Here is a 20,083-nt window from a genome sequence, read left to right as displayed (position 1 = left end):
TGCAAGCTGAGGATGGAATTTCTGTACTGAGTTAAAGAGTACCCCATTATGTATTACTATTAACTTACAGACTATCACCAAAACAATCCATTATCTCTCTCTTAACAAAAATTAAACTTTATTATGATTTGCAGCAAATCCCATTATATCAAGTAGTGATAAATTGCTCCTATACTTGTAACCCAAGTTCATTTCCTCCATACTAAGTCTGTCCATGCAAACCTATGACTTTCACAAATGAAACACTTTAAATTCTTCAAAAATAATATAATAAAATTAGGTTATTGGGCTTAAGGTGCTATAAATTCCCCAAAGGCAGAGTTGATGTCTATGAAACTATGTAGTCTAATATTGCCTCATAAAATGTACTGGAGATACTCAAGAGGTGGGATACTCTGAGGTGGGATACTCAACAGATAATGGCAATTTAAATTTACATTTATACAAATCAGAAAATAAAGAAATTAGCTAAATTTAGCACTGTTATCTCAAAATGATGTCACCAAATGCATGAACTGATGAATCTGTAACATAATCTACTAAGAGTTCAGAGGAATATATTCTCCAAATTCTTTAACCCACCCAAATTAACTTCTCACCTATGATTCAATATTTCATGTTGAAAAGAAAGGAACTGAGCTAGTGAAAGGAATAACGGGGTGATTTTTTAAATAACATAATCTCATTCAGTTCTGGGAATCAAAGGCACTCACAGATCTTGATCACTTTTAATTTCCAATTATCCACAGTAGCAAGGATAGAAATAGCATGAACAAATGGAATTCCTGTATTAGGGAACCTGATTCACAGGTATTTATGGAATCTCCATGACTATTTTTTTAATGTAATGAGTGCTTACTATGCATTAGGCTCTATGCTAGACATCAGACAAAATAAAGATAAGACATGGTCCCATCTTCAAGGAGAAAGAGATTTAATAGGGAGCTAAGACAGGTATAAAAACAACTAGAATACAAGGAAGAACATAAGTACCAAGGTATAAATAGAAGTGTTACAAATTCTTAGAGGAAGACCAAGACTCAGTAATTTCCTTAGACTGTCATTAGGATCTAAGCTTTCAAAAAGGAATTTCAAAAGGTAGGGATGCACGGAAGAGGTAATTTGCAATAGAGAAGAATGGATGAGGTTACAGAGGTAGAAAAGCATAGATCATGGTTAGGAAGCAGCAGGTACTCCAGGTGGGAACAAACATAGTACATGTGTAGAGGAAATAAAAGAGGATTATTTTATTTAAAGATTATGGAGGGGGGTACCTTCAAGATGGCAGAGGAGTAAGATGTGGAGATCACCCTCCTCCTCACAAATGCATCAAAAATACATCGACATGTGGAACAGCTCCCACAGAACACCTATTGAATGCTGGTAGAAGACCTCAGACTTCTCAAAAGGCAAGAAAATCCCCACATACCTGGGTACGGCAAAAGAAAAAAGAAATGACAAAGACAAAAGAATAGGGACAGGACCTGCACCTCTGGGAGGGAGCTGTGAAGGAGGAAAAGTTTCCACACACTAGGAAGCCCCTTCGCTGGCGGAGATGGGGGATGGGCAGGGGGGGGAAGCTTCAGAGCCACAGAGGAGAACACAGCAACAGGGGTGCAGAGGGCAAAGCAGAGAGATTCCTGCACAGAGCATCAGTGCCGACCAGCACTCATCAGCCTGACAGGCTTGTATGCTCACCCACCAGGGCTGGGTGGGGCGGGTGGGGGCTGGGAGCTAAGGCTCAGGCTTTGGAGGTCAGACCCCAGGGAGAGGACTGCGGATGGCTGCGTGAACACAGCCTGAAGGGGGCTAGTGCGCCACAGCTAGCCGGGAGGGAATCTGGGAAAAACTCCAGTCCTGACTAAGGAACAAGAGACCATTGTTTCGGGGAGCATGAGGAGAAGGGATTCCTTCCTGGTCTGCCCACAGAAGGAAGAGCACCACCTAAATGAGCTCCAGAGACAGGAGCAAGCTGCAGCTATCAGCTCAGACACCACACATGGGCATGAAACGCTAACACTGCTGCTGCAGCCACCAAGAAGCCTGTGTGCAAGCACAGGTCACTATCCACACCACCCCCCAAGAGCCTGTGCAACCCACCACTGCCAGTGTCCCATGATCCAGGGACAACTTCCCCGGGAGAACACACGGCAGGCTTCAGGCTGTTGTAACGACACACTGGCCTCTGCTGCCACAGGCTCGCCCTGCATTCCAATTATAACTACTGTACCCTTCCCTCCCCCACCATAAGTGAGCCAGAGCCCCTTAATCCACTGCTTTAACCCCGTCCTGTCTGGGCGGGAAGAGAAGCCTGAGGACAACTTACATGCAGAGGTGGGGCCAAAACCAAAGCTAAACTCAAGGAACTGTGTGAACAAAGAAGAAAAAGGGAAATTTCTCCATGCCGCATCAGGAACAGCAGATTAAATCCCCACAATCAACTTGAGGTACCTTGCATCTGTGGAACACCTGAAGAGACAACAAATCAACCCAAAACTGAGGCAGTAGACTTTGGGAGCAACTGTAGACTTGGGGTTTGCTGTCTGCAGCTGACGTGTTTCTGATTTTTACATTTATGTTAGTATAGTTTTTAGCATTTCTCTTCATTGACAGATTTGTTTATTGGTTTGGCTGCTCCTTTTTTTAAAAAAATTTTATTTTAATAATTTTATTTTATTTTAAATTATTTTTTCTTTCTTTTTTTCCCTCACTTTTCTTCTGAGCTGTGTGGCTGACAGGGTGTTGGTACTCTGGCCTGGTGTCAGGCCTGAGCCTCTGAGGTGGGAGAGCCGAGTTCAGGACACTGGACAACCAGAGACCTACCGGGCCCACATAATATCAATTGGTGAGAGCTCTCCCAGAGATCTCCGTCTCAATGCTAAGGCCCAGCTCCACCCAGCATCGAGGAAGCTCCAGTGCTGGATGCCCCATGCCAAACAACTAGCAAGACAGGAACACAACCCTACCCATTAGCAGACAGGCTGTTTAAAATCATACTAAGTTCACAGACAGCCCAAAACATACCACCGGATGCAGCCCTACCCACTGGAAAGACAAGAGCTAGCCCCACCCAGCAGAACACAGGCACGAGTCCCCTCAGCAGGAAGCCTAGAGAAGCCACTGAACAAACCTTACCCACTAGGAGTCCCCTCAGCAGGAAGCCTAGAGAAGCCACTGAACAAACCTTACCCACTAGAGGCAGACACCAAAAACAACAGGAACTACGAACCTTCAGCCTCCGAAAAGGAGACCCCAAACACAGTAAGTTAAACAAAATAAGATGACAGAGAAACACACAGCAGATGAAGAAGCAATGTAAAAACCCACCAGACCAAACAAATGAAGAGGAAATAGGCAGTCTACCTGAAGAAGAATTCAGAGCAATGATAGTAAAGTTGATCCAAGATCTTGGATATAGAATGGAGAAAATAAAAAATATGTTTAACAAGAACCTAAAAGAACCAAAGACCAAACAAACAGTGATGAACAACACAATAAATGAAATTTAAAATTCTCTAGAAGGAAGCAATACCAGAATAACTGAGGCAGAAGAACAGATAAGTGACCTGGAAGACAAAATAGTGGAAATACCTACCACAGAGCAGAACAAAGAAAAAAGAATGAAAAGAATTGAGGACAGTCTTAGAGACTTCTGGGACAACATTAAACGTACGAACATTTGAATAATACAGGTCCCAGAAGAAGAAGAGCAAAAGAAAGGGACTGAGAAAATATTTGAAAAGATTACAGTTGAAAACTTCCCTAACATGAGAAAGGAAATAGACAACCAAGTTCTGGAAGTGCAGAAATCCCATACATGATAAATCCAAGGAGAAATACGCCAAGACACATATTAACCAAACTATCAAAAATTAAATACAAGGTAAAAATATTAAAAGCAGCAAGGGAAAAGCAACAAATAATATACAAAGGAATCCCCATACGGTTAAAAGCTGATTTTTCAGCAGAAACTCTGCAAGCCAGAAGGGAGTGGCAGGACATATTTAAAATGATGAGAGGAAAAAACCTACAACCAAGATTACTCTACCCAGCAAGGATCTCATTCAGCTTTGACAGAGAAATTGAAACACTTACAGACAAAGCAAAAGTTAAGAGAATTCAGCACCACCAAACGACCTTTACAACAAATCTCAAAGGAACTTCTCTAGGCAGGAAACACAAGAGAAGTAAAAGGCCTACAAAAACAAACCCAAAACACTAAAGAAAATGGTAACAGGAACATACATATCAATAATTACCTTAAATGTAAATGGATCAAATACTCCAACCAAAACACACAGACTGGCTGAATGGATAAAAAACAAGGCCTGTATATATGCTGTCTACAAGAGACCTACTTCAGACCTAGGGACACATGCAGACTGAAAGTGAGGGGATGGAAAAAGATATTCAATGCAAATGGAAATCAAAAGAAAGCTGGAGTAGCAATTCTCATATCAGACAAAATAGACTTTAAAATAAAGACTATTACAACAGACAAAGAAGGACACTACATAATGATCAAGGGATCAATCCAAGAAGAAGATATAACAATTGTAAATATTTATGCATCCAACATAGGAGCACTTCGATACATAAGGCAAATGCTAGAAGCCAAAAAAGGGGAAATCGACAGTAACACAATAATCGTAGGGGACATTAACACCCCACTTTCACCAATGAATAGATCATCCAAAATGAAAAAAAACTAAGGAAACAAAAACTTTAAATGACACATTAAACAAAATGGACTTAATTGATATTTATAGGACATTCCATCAAAAACAACAGAACACACTTTCTTCTCAACTGCTCATGGAACATTCTCCAGGATAGATCACATCTTGGGTCACAAATCAAGCCTTGGTAAATTTTTAAAAACTGAAATTGTATCAAGCATCTTTTCTGACCACAAAGCAATGAAACTAGATATCAATTACAGTAAAAAAAAATCTGTAAAAAATACAAACACATGGAGGCTAAACATTACACTACTAAATAACCAAGAGATAACTGAAGAAATCAAAGAGGAAATCAAACAATACCTAGAAACAAATGACAATGAAAACACAACAACCCAAAACCTACGGGATGCAGCCAAAGCAGTTCTAAGAGGGAAGTTTATAGCAACATAATCCTACCTCAAGAAACAAGAAACATCTCAAGTAAACAACCTAACCTTACACCTAAAGCAATTACAGAAAGAAAAAAAAAACCCAAAGTAGGCAGAAGGAAAGAAATCATAAAGATCTGAACAGAAAGAAATGAAAAAGAAATGAAGGACACTATAGCAAAGATCAATAAAACTAAAAGCTGGTTCTTTGAGAATTTAAACAAAATTGATAAATCATTAGGCAGACTCATGAAGAAAAAAAGGGAGAAGACTCAAATCAATAGAATGACAAATGAAAAGGGAGAAGTAACAACTGATACTGCAGAACTACAAAGGATCATGAGAGATTACTACAAGCAACAATATGCCAATAAAATGGACAATCTTAAAGAAATGGACAAATTCTTAGAAATGCACAAACTGCCGAGACTGAACCAGGAAGAAATAGAAAATATGAACAGACCAATCACAAGCACTGAAATTGAAACTGTGATTAAAAATCTTCCAGCGAACAAAAGCCCAGGACCAGATGGCTTCACAGGTGAATTCTATCAAACATTTATAGAAGAGCTAACACCTATCCTTCTCAAACTCTACAAAATATAGCAGAGGGAGGAGCACTCCTAAATTCATTCTACGAGGCCACTGTCACCCTGATATCAAAACCAGACCAAGATGTCACAAAAAAAGAAATCTTCAGACCAATATCACTGATGAACATAGATGAAAATATCCTCAACAAAATACTAGGAAACAGAATCCAACAGCACATTAAAAGGATCATACACCATGATCAACTGGGGTTTATCCGAGGAATGCAAAGATTCTTCAGTAAATAGAAATCAATCAATGTGATACACCATATTAACAAACTGAAGGACAAATCCATATGTTAATCTCAATAGATGCAGAAAAAGCTTTTGACAAAATTCAACACCTATTTATGATAAAAAAAACTCTCCAGAAAGTAGGCATAGAGGGAACCTACCTCAACATAATAAAGGCAGTATATGACAAACCCACAGCCAACATCGTCCTCAATGGTGAAAAATTGAAACCACTTCCTCTAAAATCAGGGACAAGACAAGGATGCCCACTCTCACCACTATTATTCAACATAGCTTTGGAAGTTTTAGCCACAGCAATCAGAGAAGAAAAAGAAATTAAAGGAACCTAAATCAGAAAAGAAGAAGTAAAGCTGTCACTGTTTGCAGATGACATGATACTATACATAGAGAATTCTAAAGATGCGACCAGAAAACTACTAGAGCTAATCAATGAGTTTGGTAAAGTAGCAGGATACAAAATTAATGCACAGAAATCTCTTGCATTTCTATACTCTAAGGATGAAAAACCTGCAAGAGTAAATAAGGAAACACTCCCATTTGCCACTGCAACGAAAAGAATAAAATACCTAGGAACAAACCTACCTAAGGAGACAAAAGACCTGTATGCAGAAAATTATAAGACTGATGAAAGAAATCAAAGATGATACAAACAGATGTAGAGATTATACCATGCTTCTGGATTGGAAGAATCAACATTGTGAAAATGACTCTACTACCCAAAGCAATCTACAGATTCAATGGAATCCCTATCAAACTACCACGGGCATTTTTCACAGAACTAGAAGAAAAAATTTCACAATTTGTTGGAAACACAAAAGACCCCAAATAGCCAGAGCAATCCTGAGAAACAAAAACGGAGCTGGAGGAATCAGACTCCTAGACATCAGACTATACTACAAAGCTACAGTAATCAAGACAGTACGGTACTGGCAAATAACCAGAAATATAGATCAATGAAACAGGATAGAAAGCCCAGGATAGAAAGCCCAGAGCCCACACACATATGGTCACCTTATCTTTGATACAGGTAGCAAGAATATACAATGGAGAATAGACAGCGTCTTCAGTAAGTGGTGCTTGGAAAACTGGACAGCCAGTTGTAAAGAATGAAATTAGAACACTTCCTAACACCATACAAAAAATAAACACAATATGGATAAAGACCTAAATGTAAGGCCAGACACTATAAAACTCTTGGAGTAAAACAAAGGAAGAACACTCTTTGACATAAATCACAGCAAGATCCTTTTTGACTCACCTCCTAGAGAAATGGAAATAAAAATAAAAATAAACAACTGTGACCTAATGAAACTTAAAAGCTTTTGCACAGCAAAGGAAACCATAAACAAGATGAAAAGACAACCCTCAGAATGGGAGAAAATATTTGCAAATGAGGCAACTGACAAAGGATTAATTTCCAAAATATACAAGCAGCTCATGTACCTCAATATCAAAACAACAAACAACCCAATTCAAAAACGGACAGAAGACCTAAATAGACATTTCTACAAAGAAGATATACAGATTGTCAACAAACACATGAAAGGATGCTGAACATCACTAATCATTAGAGAAATGCAAATCAAAACTACAATGAGGTATCACCTCACACTGGTCAAAATGGCCACCATCAAAAAATCTACAAATAATAAATCCTGGAGAGGGTGTGGAGAAAAGGGAACACTCTTGCACTGCTGGTGGGAATGTGAATTGGTACAGCCACTATGGAGAACAGTATGGAGGTTCCTTAAAAAACTACAAATAGAACTACCATATGACCCAGCAATCCCACTACTGGGCATATACCCTGAGAAAACCATAATTCAAAAAGAGTCATATACCAAAATGTTCATTGCAGCTCTATTCACAATAGCCCAGAGATGGAAACAACCTAAGTGTCCATCATCGGATGAATGGATAAAGAAGATGTGGCACATATATACAATGGAATATTACTCAGCCCTAAAAAGCAACGAAATTGAGCTATTTGTAATGAGGTAGATGGACCTGGAGTCTGTCATACAGAGTGAAGTAAGTCAGAAAGAGAGAGACAGGTACCATATGCTAACACATATATATGGAATTTAAGAAAAAAAATGTCATGAAGAACCTAGGGGTAAGACAGGAATAAAGACACAGACCTACTAGAGAATGGACTTGAGGATATGGGGAGGGGGAAGGGGAAGCTGTGACGAAGTGAGAGAGTGGCATGGACATATATACACTACCAAGTGTAAGACAGATAGCTAGTGGGAGGCAGCCGCATAGCACAGGGAGATCAGCTCAGTGCTTTGTGACCGCCTGGAGGGGTGGGATAGGGAGGATGGGAGGGAGGGAGATGCAGGAGGGAGGAGATATGGGAACATATGTATATGTATAACTGATTCACTTTGTTATACAGCAGAAACACACCATTGTAAAGCAATTATACTCCAATAAAGATGTAAAAATAAATAAATAAACTAATGGGACCTAATGAAACTCAAAAGCTTTTGAAGAGCAACGGAAACCATAAACAAGACGAAAGACAACTCTCAGAATGGGAGAAAATATTTGCAAATGAAGCAACTGATAAAGGATCCATCTCCAAAATTTACATGCAGGTCATGCAGCTCAGTATCAAAAAAACAAACAACTCAATCCAAAAATGGGAAGAAGACCTATATAGACATTTCTCCAAAGAAGATATACAGATTGCCAACACACACATGAAAGAATGGTCAACATCACTAATCATTAGATAAATGCAAATCAAAACTAGAGTTCAGTATCACCTCACAGCAGTCAGAATGGCCATCATCAAAAAGTCTACAAACAATAAATGCTGGAGAGGGTGTGGAGAAAAGGGAACCCTCCTGCACTGTTGGTGGGAATGTAAATTGATACAGCCACTATGGAGAACAATATGGAGGTTCCTTGAAAAACTAAAGATAGAACCCTCATACGACCCAGGAATCCCACTACTTGTCATATACCCTGAGAAACCATAATTCAAAAAGAGTCATGTACTGCAATGTTCATTGCAGCTCTATTTACAATATCCAGGACATGAAAGCCACCTAAGTGTCCACTGACAGATGAATGGATAAAGAAGATGTGCCACATATCTATAGTGCAATATTTCTCAGCCATAAAAAGAAACGAAATTGAGTTATTTGTAGTGAGGTGGATGGACCTAAAGTCTGTCATACCGAGTGAAGTAAGTCAGAAAGAGAAAACAAATATCGTATATTAACGCATATATGGAATCTAAGAAAAAAATGTCATGAAGAACCTAGGGGTAAGACAGGAATAAAGACACAGACCTACTAGAGAATGGACTTGAGGATATGGGGAGGGGGAAGGGTAAGCTGGGACAAAACGAGAGAATGGCATGGACATATATACACTACCAAATGTAAAATAGATAGCTAGTGGGAAGCAGCTGCATCGCACGGGGAGATCAGCTCAGTGCTTTGTGACCACCTAGAGGGGTGGGATAGGGAATTTGGGTGGGAGACGCAAGAGGGAGGGCATATGGGGATATATGCATACATATAGCTGATTCACTTTGTTATACCGCAGAAACTAACACAACCTTGTAAAGCAATTATACTAGAACAGATTTTTTTTTAATTTTAAAAATAAAGATTATGGAGGACCTTAAGTCTAAGAAATTTGGTCTTTATTTACAGGGTGCCACTGAAAATTATTGAGCAAGATACAATAATCAGTTAGATTATTCCAGTAGTCTTAGAGGTAATGAGGGCTTGGACTAGGGTAGTGAGGTAAAGATGGAAAGGGAGACAGCTGGCAAAAATATTGCAGAGGTAGAATTGACCAGATGTGGCACACGACTGAATATAGGGGGAGAAGAAGGAATCCATGAATCTAAGATTTCAGTCTTAGATAGCTGTATATACCCAAAGACAGTAGAAAAGTGGATGTGGGCTATGAGAAACATCAGGGCTATAGATATAGATTTGCATATGGAGAGCTGAACCTAAGAAAACAGTTGATGAATTTCTGTGGGGATAGTGTACAACAGAAACAAAAGAAGGGAGCAGAGAATAAACTCAACAAATGTTTACTGAAAACTTACCATGTACCAAGCATGTTCATGAGTGTTGAGGATAAAATGGAGAATGAGATAAACAGTACCTGCCCTCATCCAACATTTATTTGGGAAAAGAGACTACCAATAACATAAATAAAAAAGGAACGGTCAGAGCAATAGGATTAAGAGAGTATGTCATAAACAGAAAACAAATTAACAATTACCAAAGAGGAAGGGAGGTGGGGGAGGGATAAATTAGGAGTCTGAGATTAGCAGATACAAACTACTATACATAGAACAGATAAAACAACAAGGTCCTACTGTACAACACAGGAACTATATTCAATATCTTGTAATAAACCATAATGGGAAAGAATATGATAAAGATATATACAGATATATCTGGATCACTTTGCTGTACAGCAGAAACTAACAACACAACACTGTAAATCATCTACACTTCAATAAAAAAAAGCGAGTATGTCATTAGAAGCCAAAGAGAAAGTTTCTGGAAGGAAAAAGTAGTATTATATTCTCTCGTGCTAGAGAGACCAGAGGACAAAATGGACTGAGGGAAAAAATCATTAGACTTTATCATTAAAAGGTCACTAGCGGGGCTTCCCTGGTGGTACAGTGGTCAAGAATCCGCCTGCCAATGCAGGGGACACGGGTTCGAGCCCTAGTCCAGGAAGATCCCACATGCCGTGGAGCAACTAAGCCCGAGCGCCACAACTACTGACCCTGCGCTCTAGAGCCCGCTAGCCACAACTACTGAAGCACACATGCCTAGCGCCCATGCTCCGCAACAAGAGAAGCCACCGCAATGAGAAGCCCGCGCACTGCAATGAAGAGTAGCCCCTGCTCGCCGAAACTAGAGAAAGCCGGTGCCCAGCAACAAAGACCCAATGCAGCCAAAAATAAATACATTTATTTAAAAAAAGGTCACTAGTGATATTCAAAAGAGCAGTTTATAGAATCAGATGCAAAAATCATCAAAAGGGAAGTAGGTGGTGAGGCCAAAAACCTTAGAGTCATTCTTGTCTCTTTTTTTCTCTCTTATCCTACATCTGGTTTGTCAGAGAATTCTGTCAGCTTTATTTTCATATTCTATACAGAATCTGACCACTTCTCACCATCCATACTTCCTTCATGCTGGTCCATGCCACCATCATCTCTTGCCTAGATTATTTCAGTGGCCTCCTAACTGGTCTCCCTGCTTCCACCCTTGCATCCAGCTCAGTCTATTCAACACGGTGGCCAAGTGATTTTATTAAAATGCAAGTCAGATCTTGACACTCTTGTGCCCCCAAACCCTCCCACTGGCTCCCCATCTCACTTAGACTTAATGACACAAATCTTTACAATGAACTACAATGTCTTTCTTACATGATCTGTTTCCCCACTACTTCCTTGATCACATTTCCTGTTTTCCCTAATATTCCCTCTGCTCCAGCCACACTAGTCTCTTTGCTGTTCCTCAAACACCACATATATGCTCCTACCCCACACACCAGAGCCTTTGCATTTGCTGCTCCCTCTGTCTGGAATGCTCTTTTTAAAGGTATCCTCATAGCCATATCCCTCATTTCCTCAGGTCTCTACTAAAAAACTACCTTCTCACTGAGGCCCCCTCTGGCCACCTTGCCTAGAATTCCAACCCTTCACTCCTCCTCTAAAACATTTAATACTACCCTTTCCTACTTAGTTTTCTCTTTAGCACTTATCACTATCTAATATAACAGGGTCAGAAAACTGTGGCCTTTGGGCTCCATCCAGCCTACCATCTATGAATAGCTAAGTTTTACTTTTTTAAAAGGCTAAAAAAATCAAAAAAGAATACTTTACGACACAAAAAATTATATGAAATTCAAATTTCAGTGTTCCTAAATATAAAGTTTTGTTGGAACAAAGCCATGCCAATTTGTTTACATATGGTCTACGCCTATTTTCATGGTACAACAGCAGAGTTGAGTAGCTGCAAGAGAGACTGTATGGCCTAGAAAACCTAAAATATTTACTGTGTGGTTCTGCATAGAAAATTTACTGACCTCTCTAATATACCATAATATTTATCTTTTTATTGTCTGTGTCTCCTAGTAGAATATAAACTCTGTGGGGGTAGGGGGTTTTGTCTATTTGCCTAGGACAGTATTTAACATATAGTAGTAGACAGTTAATAAATATTTTTTGAATGAATGAATACTAAAAAGATATAGGCAGTAATTTTAGGTTATAAAGTTTGGTGATGAAAGGAAGGACAAACTATAATTTGGGGAGGATGACATGGTTGAAGAAAGGTTTTTGAATAAAGAAGACCTAAAAATAATTGTAGTGACAGGGGAAAGAAACAGTAGAGAGAGAAAGATAAAAGAGTTAGGGTTGAGATTTGTAGGGAAGGTCCCCTGAGAAAGTAACTTCTTTCTCAGAGATAAGGGAGAAGAAAGAATGGATAAAGAGAGAAGGTGATGAAGTTCATGTCAGTGGCTACAAGCCCAGGAAATTAGAAGATAAGGTTTTCTGCTAAAAGGAAGGATAAGGCATAGGGGCTTAGGGATAAAAAAAATGTTTTGGAATCACCAAGGATTGGTGAGGAGTATGACAGAAAGTCAACAAGAGTCAGTTTTACTTAGTGCCTATATGAAAACTATGAAATTTTAGCAGATGCAATAAATATGCTTTCACAAAATTTCTGAACAGTACTCAAGAAGATCAAGGGAAGGAGTGAAAAAAGCAGACAATAAAAATTAACAAGACTAGGTGGCAATAGCAAAATAGTAAAATATGATGAACTGCCTAACTGTTTCACCTTTTCTTCATCTGTCTTAGTGCACAGTAGAGTATTCCTTACATATGGAGGTATCAGATCAATTTCTGCTAAGTTTAAGACAGGAAGGATGAAATGGAGAAATATACTAACAGTAATCAACAAGGCAATCTGGCCTTAAATGACATAATCACAAACTGAGTATACATATTAGGACCTGCCTGGTTTCCTGCTCTCTTCTTCTTCCCCTCCTTACTACTAATATCATTTGAACTCCCAATTATAGGTTCAGTCCTACACTAGGCTCTAGGACCAAACTTGACATTAGTTAGAGGAAATTTAAGAAGCAGTGCTTCAAGTCTTAGAAGACTGTATCATCTATTCACTTTGTATTCTTTTTCCGGTAATTGCATCCCAGTCTGGCTCCCTATGCCTGAGCTCCACTCTTAAAAAGAGCCTCATGTTCCTTTCACTTTAGGTTTGGAGCTCGACCTTGCTCTTTCTAGTCTATCTACACATACCCCCAGTGATGCAAAGATTTGAGTCCTGCATCTGAGTCCAAATCTCTATGATTGAAGACCTGTTCCCTGCTGATAAGCTTATGTGATGCCAACTACCTATGTGTCTAACTTATGGAATCTTTCCAACACTTAAATTGCCCCCATTGCCATAATCTGATCTGCCCATTAGGATACCGTGATGCCAGCTAATTGGCTGAGTCAAAGGCAACTTGTTCATCTCTGTAACTTCAGAGACTATCACAGTATCTCATACTATGTTCTTTCTATCTTGACTAGGTGATTAGATATCCTTCCTTGGCCTGCAGATGTATCCATCCCCCCAGTTGGCATGTCTAGCTCCAGGTCCAGGTCCATCCCAATCTGCCAGGTTAATATAAATCATAGAGTTACAAAAGCCTTGTGATTACCTTCTTTACAGGTCTTTAAGTAAGCAGTAGGAAACTACCTTTCTGAAATAGGTAACAGTATTCTGAGCAGAAATATAATGAATTAAGTAACAAAATCTATGTGACATCTTCTTTTCAGGTCTTTAAGTAAACAGTAGTCAACCATCTTTCTGAAACACTTAAATGCTAGCCTGTGTAGAAATACGATGAATTAAGTAACCTTTCAACTTCTCTTTCAGGACCGTGAATTTATAACAAACAAACTAAATGGTAAATATTCTTTTGAAAGAAAATCTGAAGTATTTACTAAGATAAACAACCCTTCAAAGTAAACAAATCTTCAAAGAAAATGTCTAAAATTACAACCCTTAATCACGTATTTCCCCCTAAATTTGTTATTAAAACTTAAAAAGCAACAAAAACCTTCATATTTTACCTGGATCCATACTTGTACTTCTTGTTTTTTCTCTTACCACAAGACAATACGCCCCACCCCATTATGTGCATACTATATGATAACCAAAGGAAGAAATGTCCCAAATGCTTTGGGGGAGTATGAACGGCTCTATCCTCAAGCAAGTTTTATCCCTTTTACCTTCTAGAATTTTGTTCTGATAAGAAATCAAATGCTGAACATTTTTTTAGATTGGTTGGAAAGGCAAAAGATAACCCAGAAAGTAAAAGAACGAATTTCATCCCAGTGTTTGCTCTCACTGAATGCTTGACCCAAAAAAATGTGTAACTTAAAATTTATTCTGCTTCAAAGGACAATACTGCAGATGGTTAGCAGCAGATAACTTTGTTCATGAATTGCAATGATATATTACCTTTCAGAACAGGGTGTTAAAAATAAACAGTAAGTAATGGAATTAAGAGTCTCCAAATTTTCTCTCCTTTTGGGAAGTTCCATTCATTAATGTTTATAGTGTGCAAGTCAGGAAAATATCAATTTGACTTTGTTCTGTATGAAGTAACTCTCAGACATCCTAACCTAATAGCCAAGAAGTCACACCACTACAACCATCTCTCTGCCATTGCACATAACAACATTTGCTGCCTTTGAAAAACAAATAAATCAAAAGACCTTATCAAATTGTCCCAAATGCAGGTAACAAGCAGCCATGTTCCTCTGTAGCCTGGCAAAGTCCAGGAACGTTTGATCACATGCATAAAATCTCAGAGAACAGCAGTACCAGTGTAGGGCATCAGCATAATCTTCTACCTAAAGTTTAAAAAGAAATAACAAAATCACACAGATATTTCTATATTTGACCCTAATTGTTCCAAGTCACCTTTAGAAACAAAAAAATGGCACTGTTTACATTTTTAGGCAACCAAAACACAACATCCTCTTTAGTTGAATGCTGAATGCATTTTACTATCAGGCTTGATCAATATAAAGTTATAGATAAAGTGGTAATCGATATTCTCTCTTCTTCCCTCACATTAGAGGTTTCACGGAAACCAACAAAATTAAAAGGCAACCTATGAAATCAGAGAAAATATTTGCAGTATTTTGGGGGGGTAATATCCAAAATATATAAGAAAATACTACAACTCAGTAGCAAAAAATAAAAACAAGAACAAAAACAAAACCCGATTAAAAATGGGCAAAGGATCTGGACAGACTTTCCCAAAGAAGACATACAAATGGCCAACAGGTACATGATAAGGTGCTCAACATCACTTATCATCAGGAAAATGCAAATCAAAACCACAATGAGATATCACTTCACATCTGCTACAATGGCTAACATCAGAAAGACAAGAGATAACAAATGATGGTGAGGATGTACAGAAAAGGGAAACCTTGTACACTGTTGGTGGGAATGTAAACTGGTATAGCCACTATGGAAAACAGTTGGAGGTTTCCTAAGAAATTAAAAATAGAACTACCATACAATCCAGTAATCCCACTTCTGTGTGGGATACCCAAAGAAAATGAAATCATTATCTCAAAGAGATAATTGTACTGCCATGTCCACTGCAGCAAGCCAAGGTATGGAAACAACCTAAGTTGTTGTTTACTGATGAATGTGGGTAAAGAAAGTACAGTACATGTATACAATGGAATATTAGCCTTAAAAAAGAATGAAATCCTGCCATTTGTGACAACATGGATGAATTTGGAGGACATTATGCTAAATGATATAAGCCAGAAAGAGAAAGACAAACATTGCATGGTATCACTTATATGTAGAATCTGAAGTAAAGAAAAAAAAGTCAAACTCATAGAAACACAGAGTAGAGTGGTGTTTTCCAGGGGTTTGAGGGTGGGGGAAATGGAGAATGGTTGGTAAAAGGGTACAAACTTTCAGTTATAAGATGAAAACGGTCCGAGGATCTAATACATACATTAGATATATGGTGACTATAGTTGGTAATACTGGATTGTATAACTGAATTTTGCTAAGAGAGCAGAACTTAAATGTTCTCACCAAAAAGAAAAAAGGTAAATATGTGAGGTGACGGACGTGTTAAATAAGTCATTAGACCCCTTTCACAATGTATATGTATATCAAATTAAATCATCACATTGTACACTTTAATCATAATTTTGTCAATTATACTTCAATAAAGCCAAAAAAAATGAAATTTCACATATGGGATGAAGAGTCAGAGAGGGTGGTGAGCCACCCTAGAAAACTCAGAATACGATTTAAAAGTTATTAAAACAACAATGATAAAAATGTTAAAAGAGAACACCCATAATTTACCATTCGAATACAGCTATTTTCATTTTTCCACATTCCATTTTAATTTTACCCTTTTGTATTTTTATATAGTTGTAATCACACTTTATATTACAATTTCATTTTCTATTCTTTCCATTTAACTTCATTTTGTAAATATTAATCTATGTTGCTATGTAGGATAAGAAAATGTAAGATATTTTAGTAAATTTCCAGGTTTTTCACTATTTTAATTAAATGCTATGGGTGTTTTTTTTGTGGTTTTTTTGTGTGTGTGGTTTTTTTTTTTTTTTTTTTGCAGTACGCAGGCCTCTCACTGTTGTGGCCTCTCCCGTTGCAGAGCACAGGCTCCAGATGCGCAGGCTCAGCGGCCATGGCTCACAGGCCCAGCCACTCTGCAGCATGTGGGATCTTCCTGGACTGGGGCACGAACCTGTGTCCCCTGCATCGGCAGGCGGACTCTCAACCATTGTGCCCCCAGGGAAGCCCCAAATGCTATGTTTTTGTACAAAAATATTTTCTTACTTTTGAGGCACTTTAAAATTTTCAATGGTAAGAAGCTATTACAAAAAATCTAATAGAAATGACCTGGATAACTTTTTTTAAGATAAGAAAATTAAGATTGCTCATGCACACCAAGGTAACGTAGATGAGTCCCCTGTACCCTACCAAGAAACTTCACATTTTTCAATGAAAGACAGGAGTCATTAGTACCTAAAAGGAATAAAACTCACTCCCTACTAGAAACAACGGTGCTGAGGAGGTATAACACTGCCTTTGACTATTTAGAATTAAGATTACATTCTTCTACAGTTTTGGAAGTGGGAGTTAAAAAAATTATCCTGCAAGACTGGAAAATGAGAGAAAAAAAGATTCAATACGAGAAGGGAATTCTGAAATAATTTTTTACTTGCTCAGTAAAGAAACAGAGACCCTCTAAAAGAAAATAAGAATATCATTCTATTTTGCAGCACCTTAATGTATAAAACAAGATGTTTTGATATATGTATACACTGTGAAATGACGACCACAATTAACATATCCATCCTTCTGCAATGTCTAATCTGATGTTAATACTATGCAGTATATTTTTGATCCTAGACATACTTTTCATCTCTGGAAGTTTGATTTGGGTCTTTTGTATCTTCCATGTCTCTACCTAACTTCTTGAATATATAGAATACAATTATAAGAGCTATTTTAATGTCCTCTGCTAATGTTAACTTCTATGTTAGTTTCAATTGTTGCTTCTTTTCTTCATTATAGGTTGTATTTTCCTGCCTGTTTGTATGCTTGGTAATTTATTTATTTTGCAGTATGCGGGCCTCTCACTGTTGTAGCCTCTCCCATTGCGGAGCACAGGCTCCGGACACACAGGCTCAGCGGCCATGGCTCACGGGCCCAGCCGCTCCACAGCATGTGGGATCTTCCCAGACCGGGGCATGAACCCGTGTCCCCTGCATCGGCAGGTGGACTCTCAACCACTGTGCCACCAGGGAAGCCCGGTAATTTATTATTAGATGCCAGACATTATAAACTTTACCTTGTCGGGTGCTGGATAGTTCTGCATTCTGGTAAATATCCTTGACCTCTACTCTGGCAAGCACTTAAATTCCTTGGGACCAATTTGATCCTTTCAGGTCATACTTTTATGATTTTTCAGGTTGGTCTGGAACAGTGCTCAGTTTAGGACTAATTACTCCCCACTAGCAAAACAAGACCTTTCTGAATTCTCTACCCAATGCCCCATGAATTAGAAGTTTTCCAGTCTGGCTGGTATGAACAGGTTCTATTCCCAGACCTGTGTGAGTGCCAGGCACTGTTCTAATACTTTTAGATGGTGACTCATCTGGCTTTAGGTATTTTCATCCCATATTATCTTGATCAGTACTCCACTAAACACTTGAGAAGGATTCTCTGATTGTGGAGTTCTCTTTCTTGCTCTGTTCTCCTCTCTGATACTCTGTCCTATGAATTCTAGCTACATCAGTCTTCCCAGACTCTCAGCTCCAACTCCTCAAATTAGGAAGCCTGCTAGGATCCACTTCAGTTTCTTTCCTTTTTTTTTTCCAACATCTTTATTGGAGTATAATTGCTTTACAATGGTTAGTTTCTGATGTATAACAAAGTGAATCAGCTATATGTATACATATATCCCCATATCCCCTCCCTCTTGCAACTCCCTCCCACCCTCCCTATCCCACTCCTCTCGGTGGTTACATAGCACCGAGCTGATCTCCCCGAGTGATGTAGCTCCTTCCCACTAGCTATCTATTTTACATTTAGTAGTGTATATATGTCAATGCCACTCTCTCACTTTGCCCCAGCTTACCCTTCCCTGTCCCCGTGTCCTCAAGTCCACATTCTCTACATCTGTGTCTTTATTCCTGTCCTGCCCCTAGGTTCTTCAGAACCATTTTTTTTTTAGATTCCATATATATGTGTTAGCATATGGTATTTGTTATTCTCTTTGACTTACGTCACTCTGTATGACAGACTCCAGGTCCATCCACCTCACTACAAATAACTCAACTTTCTTTTTATGGCTGAGTAATATTACATTGTATATATGAGCCATATCTTCTTTATCCATTCATCTGTCAATGGACACTTAGGTTGTTTCCATGTCCTGGCTACTGTAAATAGACCTGCAACGAACATTGTGGTACATGACTCTTTTTGAATTATGGTTTTCTCAGCGTATATGCCCTCAAGTGGGATTGCTGGGTCATATGGTAGTTCTATTTTTAGTTTAAGCAACCTCCATACGGTTCTCCATAGTGGCTGTATCAATTTACATTCCCACCAACAGTGCAAGAGGGTTCCCTTTTCTCCACACCCTCTCCAACATTTATTGTTTGTAGATTTTTTGATGATGGCCATTCTGACTGGTGTGAGGTGATACCTCATTGTAGCTTTCATTGGCATTTCTCTAATGATTAGTGATGTTGAGCATCCTTTCATGTATTTGTTGGCAATCTGTACATCTTCTTTGGAGAAATGTCTATTTAGGTCTTCTGCCCCTTTTTGGATTGGGCTGTTTGTGTTTTTGATATTGAGGTGCATGAGCTGCTTGTATATTTTGGAGATTAATCCTTTGTCAGTTGCTTCATTTGCAAATATTTTCTCCCATTCTAAGGGTTGTCTTTTCATCTTGTTTATGCTTTCCTTTGCTGTGCAAAAGCTTCGAAGTTTCATTAGGTCCTATTTGTTTATTTTTGTTTTTATTTCCATTTCTCTAGGAGGTGGGTCAAAAATGATCTTACTGTGATTTATGTCATAGTCCACTTCAGTTTCTATTCCTATGCTACAGCCTGGAAACTCAAGGTAGTAAGCTGAACAACTGCAGTGCTCACCTTGTTTATTTCCTATCTACCAGAGATCACTCTCCATTGCCTAATGTCCAGTGTCTTGAAAACCATTTTTTTCATGTGTTTTGTCTTGATTTTTTGGAGGTAGGGAGAGGAAGCAAGGTGTTATTCAGGCAAGGACATCAACCAGGTCTCTTACATTTTGGTTGGAAGTGGAAATTCACTAAAACAGTACGTCCTTTCTTACACATACACACACAAATGCATATGGATTAGAAGGCAATATATAAAATTTTAAGAGTGATTGGATTAAGAATAACTATTCTTTTTAAAAAACTTATCTGTGGTTTCAAATTTTCTACAGTAAACCTGGACTGTTTTGTATAAAGAAAAAATATTACTACATTTTTT

At 38.5% G+C, this 20,083-nt stretch overlaps 1 protein-coding gene across 1 annotated transcript in view; it reads right to left on the bottom strand.

The window, feature by feature from the left end:
• The window catches only part of TEX11 (testis expressed 11), a 353,939-nt gene that overhangs the window by 129,638 nt on the left and 204,218 nt on the right, over positions 1-20,083 (bottom strand). Inside the window, exon 18 of the mRNA XM_060137334.1 lies at positions 14,753-14,890. Within this exon, the coding sequence (XP_059993317.1) occupies positions 14,753-14,890 (138 nt within the window). The remainder of the gene's footprint in view (positions 1-14,752; positions 14,891-20,083) is intronic.

This window comes from Lagenorhynchus albirostris, chromosome X (assembly GCF_949774975.1).
Source record: "Lagenorhynchus albirostris chromosome X, mLagAlb1.1, whole genome shotgun sequence".
Lineage (NCBI taxonomy): Eukaryota > Metazoa > Chordata > Mammalia > Artiodactyla > Delphinidae > Lagenorhynchus > Lagenorhynchus albirostris.
The sequence above is the reverse complement of the archived record's forward strand: the minus strand, read 5'-3'. Positions and strand labels throughout refer to the sequence as shown.